This window comes from Rosa chinensis, chromosome 2, assembly GCF_002994745.2.
Source record: "Rosa chinensis cultivar Old Blush chromosome 2, RchiOBHm-V2, whole genome shotgun sequence".
NCBI classification, from domain to species: Eukaryota; Viridiplantae; Streptophyta; class Magnoliopsida; order Rosales; family Rosaceae; genus Rosa; species Rosa chinensis.
This window is the reverse complement of record NC_037089.1, coordinates 57,774,785-57,785,865: the sequence shown is the minus strand read 5'-3', so window position 1 is coordinate 57,785,865 and position 11,081 is coordinate 57,774,785. Positions and strand designations below refer to the sequence as shown.

At 35.6% G+C, this 11,081-nt stretch overlaps 1 protein-coding gene across 1 annotated transcript; it reads left to right on the top strand.

The window, feature by feature from the left end:
- Positions 1–6,894: 6,894 nt before the first annotated feature.
- LOC112189869 (secretory carrier-associated membrane protein 5-like) lies at positions 6,895–10,314 on the top strand. Its single transcript, XM_040513489.1, has 8 exons — positions 6,895–6,955; positions 7,423–7,427; positions 7,809–7,925; positions 8,467–8,583; positions 8,670–8,732; positions 9,177–9,210; positions 9,916–9,988; positions 10,270–10,314. Exons 1-7 carry the CDS (start codon positions 6,895–6,897, stop codon positions 9,918–9,920), a joined length of 402 nt encoding a protein of 133 aa, XP_040369423.1. The 3' UTR covers positions 9,921–9,988; positions 10,270–10,314.
- The last annotated feature ends 767 nt before the right edge of the window (positions 10,315–11,081 follow it).

The following is an 11,081-nucleotide window of genomic DNA, read 5'->3' as shown; positions in this document are numbered from 1 at the left end:
AAAAACTCCATTTTTGATTCTCCCTTGTTATTAGGATTATAAATGTTTATTAATCCTCGGGGACTTCACAAGTCATGAGTGACGTCTTGCAACATATCATGACTACCCTAGTTAATGTAGAATGACAAAGAACCTATTCAATTGGAATTACAATACAATACGGTCCTTCTCTAACACTATGTTCTAAATCACATCATCGGGGTATGGAATTGATATGTCAATCCCCTAATGTGATTTTCATTCTTATGTGATTCTTAGAATGTGATTAGAAACTCCTTTTTAATCTCATTCAATGCTTTGGCCAAAGACTCATTGAATCACATCTTTGAACATACACCTTATTTACTTAAGGATAGAGATTCCTTATTGTACACTCACATGTCTCCATGACCGAATTGATTATACCAATGAATGCATCTATTATATCCATTAAGGGACACAATATTATTGCATCATCAAGAAATAATCAATTCACTCATAAGACAACTATGGTGTCTCAGGTCAAAGGACTAATTTGTATTATTGCAATTTAGAGTTCAAGTTTGACATGTAAGTAAGACTCCATACAAGAACTCTAATGATCGCGTTCAGTGTACTCTTTAAATTAAGAGCACCCACATACTTGTATTAGTGTCTCCACACAAATGACAAGAGACATATCATCCTCCATATTGAGCATACATAGTATGTGCTAGTCTTTCCGGATTATCAATGTCCAAGTGATAATCCTATGACTAGGAACCTTTTAGGATAAGAGTGTAAAAGAGTAAAGGTCTCACACATCTAACTCTTTAGATTACTTTCTCTTTAACTCATATTCCTTGGACCTTGTTCAATCAAATATCAAATATAAGCAATGAACAATAAACTTGCCCTTTTGATTAATAATAATTACAATAATAATTACATCAAAATGATTGTTTTAGGACACAATTCCTTCAGATAGATCAAGTCATCTCACCTTCTTGTTTGTTTCCTGGAGTTCTCCAGCAAGACGGAATTAGTCAAGTATCAAATAGACCTGCACAAAAGAATATGTTAAGATATATTGGATGACCAATAATTTGGGCTGAAAGGTCTAAATATTTGCATGATAAATTGCTAATCTGTTATGTGGCTTTTTTATTAGACATGTAGCAAAGTTTTTCGATTCGGATTTCACATATATAACTGGAAAATTAACCCGCACTTTGCTGCCATTTTTGTTGTTGTAAAGAAATTAAAAGGATCAAATAAGAAACAGGAATCACTCAAGAGGAGGCATGTTGTCTCACTCACATGCACACTTTTTGTTATATAAATCATGATCTCATGTTATATGACCATAGATTTTTGCTCATGGCAGGGCACCACTTGCGAATTTGGTTTAGAAGAGAAAAACTAATGTTTGGATTCTCCCATTGGTATATTAAAGGGGAAGTTAAAAGGGCAGAAATTTTTCCATGACTACTTGTTCAGAGTTTAGGGAATTTCACTTTGGGAAGTAAATAACAAGCAAGTATTCTTTATGATCTTTAAAAAAAAAAACAAGTCACTTTAAAAACAACGTTGATTTAAAAAAGTTTACATTGCCAAATTTTCAGCTTAAGAATCTAACAACCACATGAGGGATTTCCATTGAAGACAAGAAAACAGAATGTTGTAATTAACGTAGATGATAAGCCAGTACTTCACATCATGTTCCTAGACTACTGCATATGATTATGTATTATAGTTCTGTACTAATGAAGCAACAAATTAATTCAACATAATATTCAAGAGAGAATAGAACTCAGCATTCCAGTTCTCCTTATCATAATTTTTGAAATTGCTCTCTGACCCATCAACATATATAGTCTTCATCTTTATATTCCCTTCAAAAACAAATGAACGAGACAATTTCCAGAACAGCAAAGCTTCTTCTTGTTTGATATACAGATGGGACAAGATTTTAAACAAAGCCACAATATAACCATTCGAATATATATCAGAACTGATTAAGTGATAATCAAAACCCATGCTAGCAATAATCAAAATTGATTCAATGCAAAACCCATTCAATGCCAATTCGAATCAAGCAATCTTTAAACAAACAAGTAAATCAAATCGAGCTCACCAGAGAGAGACAGATCTAGATTGACTGACTGATAGTGTGATGTTGAGAGAACGTGATGAGGTCGTCGCCGGGACTGGGTCATCGCCAAGAGAACTAGACGAGGTAGTCACCTCTGCCTAATGTAGTCAAAAAAAAAAAACCCTAAATCCTCAATCTTGAGCAGAACACTTAATCGAAAAACACCCTAAATCCCCAATCTTGGAGAAACCCTAAATCTATTAACACTTAATCAAGGAGAGATTGATGTTGGGTTAGGACTGAAAGAGAGGAGTTCATTTTGATAATTTGGGTAGAGGAGATCTGTTGTGTGCCACGAAGTAGAGAGAATAGCTCATTCATAGTTTGAGAGAGCCATGTTTTGTGCTGAGTGTTAGGTTTTGTTTCAGTTTCATCAATTTGTTGGGCCAAAATTTCATTTAAGTGTTAGACCATGTTGTGCCAAAAAAAGGAGCACTACCTTTCAAAAAAAAAAATTCCCAAACAACCAAAACTGAATCAAACTTAGTTTAATGCACAACAGATTTCTGTTGTCTGAGAGCATTGTGTCTTTCAAACAAAAAAAAAAAACCCAGGCAACCAAAACTATATCAATCTCAATGTAATGCACAACAGAAATCTGTTGTCTGAAACAAAACATTTATCAGAAAACTGATTTACCATGGTATATCCTATGTTCAGACAACAGAATTTTTTCATTCTGTCGTTAAAATTATTCAGACAACAGAAAACAATCATTCTGTTGTCTGAGCTCTGTCGTCTGATGAGTTTATTGACATAGTGAATTGTGTCCATTGTTATGGATATCCTCAGTTGGAATTGTAGAGGTATCTGCAATGAGGCTACCAAGAGATCGCTGAAGCATCTGATGGTTCAAAACCGGTCGTCCATCATTTTCCTTTTTGAAACTTTCTGCTTGCAAGACTCTGAATGTGATCCTTTGCTGCATGAACAATGAGATAGTGAAGTCATGGGATAGCCTATATTTTTGGGTCAAGAAGAAGATTGAGAAGACAATATGGAAGGCTCTGGACCATTGGCAACGTGCAAAGTTTGGCAGTAGGCATAAGGATTTTGACGGTGCGGCTACGTCTAAAAGAGATTTTGGGTCAACCAAACTCAGTTGACTTACTTGCAGTTAGTTTGATGGCTCAATGGGAAAATTTGGTCATATACTTTGATGAGTTAGTGTTATATAAGTGGATTTTTAAAATTTTGGTTAAATTTTTGACACCAAATTAGATGAAATATAGACGAAATTAGATGAATTTTGTAGTAAAGGTCTAAACTATATATCGTAATGCAATGTACAAGTGAACTATGTAGACAAAACTAGTAGCCACTTGGTCAGCTTTCTGTGCAATGAAAGAACTCAATCGTGAAAAATAGGACAAGATATCTTGTTGACAAGCAGGCACGGAACCAAGGGGTGGCTGAGGTGTGCTGCAGCCCACCCCATTTTTGAAAGAAATATATGCAAGTTATAGATTATAGAATAGTCTTAATATCCCCTAAAGGCTTTTCCCTCTCTCTCATCTCTAATTCATTTTCTCCTATTCTTCTCTTCTGTGATTCTTTTCTTAATTTTTTATTTCTTTGTGTATTTAGTCCTTTCAGGTTCATTTAAGATAGACTTTTCTATCTGACCAAAACAAAATAAATGAATTCTCCAATTAATTTTATCATTATTTCAATTAAGAGTTTAGCATTATATGATCTAATTTAGATTTTCATAAAGGAAATGTCATAAAACAGATTAGTGAATTTGTTTTTTTCCTTCAAACACAGAACTTAGTTTGATTCAGCCCACCTTCTTTTACAGTCCTGGTTCCGTCCCTGTTGACAAGGAGAAGTGTTGTCCAGGAGGCAGGAGTAGATATCTTGGGGAGGAGGAAATATGTCATCGGGAAAGAGATATCTCGTCGAGGAACAAATATCTTATCAAGAAGCAGATATCTTTGGAGGAACAAATATATTTTCGAGGAGGGGATATATCGTTGAGAAAAGATATCTCATCAGGACACTATGCCAATAACTCAATCATACAACAGACGTCAGACGATAGAAAGCTAATTTTCTGTTGTCTGAAAATTTCAGACAACAGACAAAGCTAACTCTGTTGTTTGAGTACCCACCGAAACACAGTTTTTTCATTTTGAGTAAATGGGTGACATTCAGACAACACTTTAATGTTGTTACTTGCAGATAGAGATGTACCTATAATTTGATTCCTCTGAAGGCTCTTATTGAAACAACATTTTTATGTTGTTGGCTCCAGGTAGAGAATTTCATTCCTCTGAAGCCTCAAAGCTTGACTTATTCAAATAATAGTATTCTGTCGTCTGAATGAGTTGGACTGAAAGGTAGAGAATTTCATTTCTCTGAAGCCTCAAAACTGGACTTATTCAAACAACAGTGATAAGAAAATTATGTCGTCTGAATGAGTTGGACTAGAATTTTAGAAATTTCCCTCCCAATCGATTGAGGTATTTCCCTCTAAAAATTGGTCAAAACCCTAGTTGAGTCCACGAGTGGTAAGCATCAGACGACTAATTTGACGTAATTGTGTTGTCTGATTACATGTGGGAGTCAACTCATTTAATTTTTGGGTTTTTTGGTCTAAGCCCGACTCCATTAAGAGTTTCACAAGTCTTCCTCTCTCTCTCTCTCTCTCTCTCTCTCAAAATTCTCGCAGCCAATCCCGACATTGAGCTCTCCTCCCTCTACAAAACCTCCGACCACCCCGGCAAAGATCTCGACGGCCTCATCTATACAATGACTCTTCCTCTTCCCATTCAACCCTCTGTTCAGATCCACTCTTCCTCTTTCCTGTTTTGGGATCGAAGTATATTAAACAAAAAGAAAAGGAAGATGCCGACTATGAAATTCTTACAAGATCTATAATTGATTTCATCTTAGAGTCCATAGACTCTGACTCGCAGACTCAGTGTGGTTCACCGTTCACTCCCTCACTGCCTCTCTCTTTGTCCGGTGACCTCTGTTTTCTCTGAAACCTTTCTCCGTCCGTGAATGATCGGCGTCCGATTCAAGCATTTTCTTCCTCAATTGAGCATCGTCGGATCTTGTATCTCACTAGCAGCGATTCATGTATAGCTTTGCGAGGTATGATGGATTCTTCTTGCTCATCCAACGTTAACTGTGCCAGGTTTCTGATTTCGGATTGTGATTTTATTTTGCTTTGCGAGGTATGATGGATTCTTCTTATAGATTCTCGCGACTAGTGTGCATCCTTTTTTAGGGTTTCGATTTCAATATCTAGAATTCGTTTCTGCTTCATCTCATGGCTTCGATTCTGAATTTCTGTTAGTTTCTGGTTCGTAATGTATGTCAAGCTTTGGGAAATCTGTGCTATTATGATTCCACAGTAGGGTTAGTTCAGTGAAGGATATACACACGAGGGATGGGTTAATCGATATGGATACGTTGATATTGGGTTCTGTCAATTCTCTATTGGTTTTGAGAGTGGTGATTTCTGTTGTTCTAAATCTCTTATTAACACTAGACTAACACATTTTGCAGGTTTCCTTGAGTACTTGAAACGTAGTAAGTTTTACTGGCACCACTTTTAGTACTCCGTTCTGTTTTTCTGAATTACTTTTGATTCACCCAAATATGAGGGTTATGTTGTAGCTATTCATTACCATTCTTGAACATAAATCACTTCTTTCTTGACTCTGTTTTTATACAGGTTTTGCAAGAGTTGCTAAGATCACTGGTAAGTTCTCTTCAGCAGTATTATATATATATACATGCTTAAAGAAGGTGAAAGTTCAAATGCTAGCTTCACACATTGCTGGCTATCACCCCTAACAAAATGTTGACACATTCCAAGATAATCTAGTTATTCTGTCCGCTTTTGCCATAACTACGTACTTATAAAATGAATGAATCATAAATATATGCTTCTCTAAGACATCTTTGTTCAACATAGTCTGAGTTTGTCATTATCGGAGAAAATGATAAGTATAATAAGAGTCTAGGTGCACGCCACAAATCCCTGTATATAGCAATGACCGTTTGAGGATCGCCCACAAGTCCAATGTTTGTGAAAAAGAAGAAAACATATATTCATCTTTGTGTTTTATGGTGATTTGGTTATTTAATTAGTAAGTGTGTATTTTTTGTTTTGATCATGGCAGGGACTGAAGTTGAGTTGTTCTTTAAAGGAACCGCCTTTGAAGGTTATGATTTCCGGTGCACCGGCTTCTGGGAAAGGAACTTAGTGTAAATTGATTGTCAAGAAGGTAACCATTTTTATAGCGATTGAAATTGGAGACTAAGGAACTGAGTATTTTACATTTTCTTTGCTAGGATTGATGTATGCATCATTTAGTTTGGATTGGTGCACATATCAACAGGGGACCTTCTAAGAGCTGAAGTGTCATCTGGGACTGAAATTGGAAACAAAGCCAAAGAGTTCATGAATGCTGGCAAGTTGGTTCCTGATGAAATCGTCACAGCTGTATGTATTCTATGCATTCACATGAGTTAGAAATATTGCATTTTTCATGACTCCGTTATCTAATTGGTAACATAATCACGTGCAAGGATTGCTAACTATGTTCATATATGTTTGTGTTGTAACTCTTGATCCTCAAACATTGGATTGTTTTATCCCTTGGTAAAACAATGGAGTTGTAACTTCTAAGTATATAAGAGTCAAAATGAACAGGCAGTCATTCACCATAACAATTTATGCTATAATATCTTATATTCTTCTCCACCCCTGCATTCAGCTGTAATTACTAGCATAGTTCTACATTGTATTATTTTATCTCAGTATGGTCAGTGGTTCAGAAAGTCTCTTCTCTATCGCTGAGTTGTCTCTCAGTTCAGATTGCGGTAAACATCCTTATGTTGTTCCTTTATGTCTCATGTGTTGTGGTTTTAAATGATAAAATCGTCACTACACCAATTTCGGAATCAGACAACACATATCAGATGACAGCAAACATTTTAACTGTCATCTGAATTAATCAGACGACAGCAAAAAATATTCTGTCGTCTAAGTTTTCGAATCCAACAACAGGTTTTTTTTTGCTCTTGTGCAATAGCATTTCAGACAATGGTTGATTTTTTTTATGTTGTCTAAATTAATTCATTTAGACAACAGTTATTATGCGATGTTGTCCAAGGTTGATTAACACAATGGTGGATAAAAGATGTTGTCTGATTGTTTTTAATCACACAACATTTATTACTTTTCTGTTGTGCAATTACTCTTAATACAATAGTTGAAAAATATGTCGTCTAATTGTTTTGATTAACACAACAGTTTTTTAGTTGTCTATTGTGTGACTTTGTTTCAGACAATGTACTGAAATTGATGTTGTCTAAGTTTTAGGGTTCAATATATAATTTGCTCAGCCCGCCTAATTTTTTGGTCGAAAATTAAACTTCCCACTTTTTCTTCCCACACATATTCGCACTGCAATTTTGCTCGGCCCGCCTCTATTTTTCAGTTGACCTCTCTCTCTCTCTTGCTGTGCATCTCTTCCCACCGAGACCCTCTCATCCTCTCAGCAACGTCGTCGCCGTCGTCTCTCCCCCAAACCCCCAACCTAGCTTCTGTCCCTAGACGCCTCCGACCCCCTTCAAGATAAAGGTTCTAAAAATCGGCTCTTAGTTGATTTGCTGCCTCTCTCATGAATCACGATTCTCACAATCTCACAATTTCTGGGTTTACAATTTTCAGTCGAAGGCTCGAACTCTTCACTCTTGTTTTGCTCTCTTCGACTCTTCCTCAAGTTGTGATTCTGTGAAGCTCGGTGACTTAAGCTTGGAGAAATTTGTGTTCGATTTCTGGGTTCAAGTTCGTGATTCTTCAAGCTCAATTTCTAGGTTCGAATTTCTTGAATCTCTTGTTAAGTTCGGTGATTCGATTAAGTTTCTCATTCTTAAGTTTTTGATTTTGGGCTGTGGTGTTTCTGGGTTCGATTAAGTTGCTGGGTTCGAGCTGTTTTGGACGACTTTGCTTACTGTATCTGTTTTGAAATATCAATATTTGGCTTCTGTATCTATTTTGGATGGGAATTGAATCAATTGATTAATTAATAATTGAATTGCATTTGTTTTGGCCTCTGTGAATGAGAATTGAATCGATTGATTGATTGAATTGCATATTTGCATCTGTTTTGGCCTCTGTTAATGGGAAATGTTACAACATTCATTGGAAGATAGTTTTCTGAATATTTTAGTTTTCGTACGTGCTTCTTTCCTTGGTTGTTAGATCGATTTTGGTGAGTCGTAGCATGGACTGTGAAGTCATTAGGCACGGAGAAAGCCGTTGGTTTTTGTATGTATAAACATAGAAACTATACCTGTTTGAGCTCTAATGCATTTATATTGACCAGAATCATGGAAGCATTGCTCCTGCCAAGAACTCCAGACTATCACCTCTGCCTCCAGAACGTGCTAGTTTCAATTATGGTATTGGTGAAACCGTTGATATACCTATTGATGGAAGTGGGGTGAGTTTGAATTTAGAGGCTGTTAATTAGATTACTTGTATTTGGCATAGTGTTTTTCTAATTTTAGTTGTTATTATTTGATTTAGGATTTGAAAAAGAGGGAGAGGGAACTCCAAGCTAAAGAAGCTGAACTGAGAAAGTGTGAAGAGGTATGACTTGAAAGAAATTCTAAAGTCTGATTGCATGGAAATTTAATACTCAGCTGTAGAGCACTGATGTTTGTCAACCTGTTTATCAAATTTTTATTTATTTATATATTTTTTTATAAAGAGACTAAAAATTTTCATAACTATCCTGAACATAAAGGATGTAGAGCACTGATGTTTGCCATTATGCATTTTTTTTTTCGGTGACTTTAGTTACAGATGAATAGGAGTATCTTGCGAGGACTAAATTTTCTGGGAATGATTTCTGAGATATTTACTTGAGCATTCTTAGAGCAGATTTTTTTGTCTCTTGTTGATCTTTTTCTTACTTTACCTTTCCTACAAAAAAAAATGGCATCAAATGTTCCTGTAAATTTGTATTATAATTCTTTATTGGTCCATACAATACAAATTTCAACATTCATTTTTTTTTGGTGCTTCATGTAGATTGTAAAACGGAAAGAGGATGCTGCAGCACGAGGTATTATGCCTTGCCTTTATTTTGCTGAAATATCAGTAGTCTTCTCATTGTTTGGGGTTAAATGAATATGTTCAAATGCCCAGGTATCGATCGCCAAATGCAAATTCTGAATGAATCTTTACTTTAGAATTAATTATCTGAGCATAATCTAGTTTATAGATCACTACTCTAATTTTATAATCTAGTTTAAAGGAAGCTTTCTCTGCAATCTGTATGTTAACAATAAGCAGCCAGTAGGGAGCTCGGTAATTGGTGTTTGCAAATAGACCATCTCAATCGTTGAAGCCTACTTGAAGGTAAATATATGGTCCTCTGTTCTGTTAAGCTACGCCTGAACACAGTCTGTCAATCTGTAATCAACATATCCACCTTTTCTGGCATGTAATTAACATATCAATTGCAAATGTTGTATATTACAAGATGCAATGCTACCATGCTTTCTGGTGATATAAATCTGTCAATCAATCATATCCACCTTGTCTAGCTTTTTGACTAATTCAGGACGCTCTTACCTAAGCTATTAGGTAATCTGATATTAACATTGTAAGTAGTCCTATATAATAAGTTTATTTATCTTTTTATTTAAACAATCCTATATTATCTATTGTACAAGTGCTTGCAATTGCAATTTCCTGTTGTCCAACTCTAAAAATATTACAAGGTTTGACATCTAGTTTCCATTACATGGATTTTCTTGTCATATAGGCTGAAGTCTCTTGTGGAAATGAAACTGATTGGAATTTGAGAAGTGAATCGATCAGACTTCCCTTAATCAAAGGTTCGATCTTTCTCAGTATGGTCTTCTTTTACAACATTGGTATATCCTTGTCTGCTGCATGGACTCAATTCCTTTGTATGTTTACAGATAATTGTGTGTCAGTTTACAAGTTACTTTTATGCACACCAGATGTTCGATATTTTGTCTAGCTGGTTCTCTTATGCAGAAAAATGATGTTCGAAATGATGAGCCCAGCAATGTTTTAGTCTCATAGGTGATATTTTGTATGTGAGGCTCATTTCTGCTGTAATTGAGATACTGAAGTTGTAGGTTTTATGCAGAGTAAAAAGAGATTGCTTCTGGCTCACAGTGACATGTTGGAGTGGAATGCTAAGCTTGTCCAGGGACTACTAACTTGTAAGTCCCTTATTCTCATATTCTGATTTCTGTTGGGAAAGATTGTCGATTCTCAAATGGTTGATTAATTCTTGGAACTCCAATTATACCCAAGTCTTGATATATTGCTTTGATAATCAAACAAATTTAACAATTTTTCTGGAAATTTATTTCAAGAGTTTAAGGGTATGCTAGAGTCCTATTTGTATATTATCCAAATGACATTATAATAATGATTTTATTTCAAATTGGAGAGAAGTTGTAATACGATACATAGACTCAGCCTTCAATGCAAGAATACCCCACATGACTATAGTAGAAGAGGGCACTATAATAGAGGAGGAACACCCGGTTCTGACTAAAAGTCTCTGAAGACTTCTGTCTACATATTTAGAGAGTTCCTTGCTAATTACATACGAGAATTTGAGTACTGAAATCTGTTGGTTTTATTTTATATAGGAAGCCTTGAACTTATAGTACAACCGAGCTTATAGTAAAACCATGCTATTCATGATGCCCTTGAAGTATTGTAGCAGCAATTGCATACAGGAGAGGCATCAAGGCATAGGGGAGTGACAGCGAAAGTAAAGGCTGTTGTTGATGCAACTTCTGCTGGCATCTTCATTGTCATCACAAAGTGTGTTCTTCAAGACTTGGTTGGTTTCAACATTTTACTAAACTTTGTTAGAAAACTAGTTATGTTGATGTAATGACTTTGTTGGATATATGGATGAATGTATCGGATTTTAACATAAAT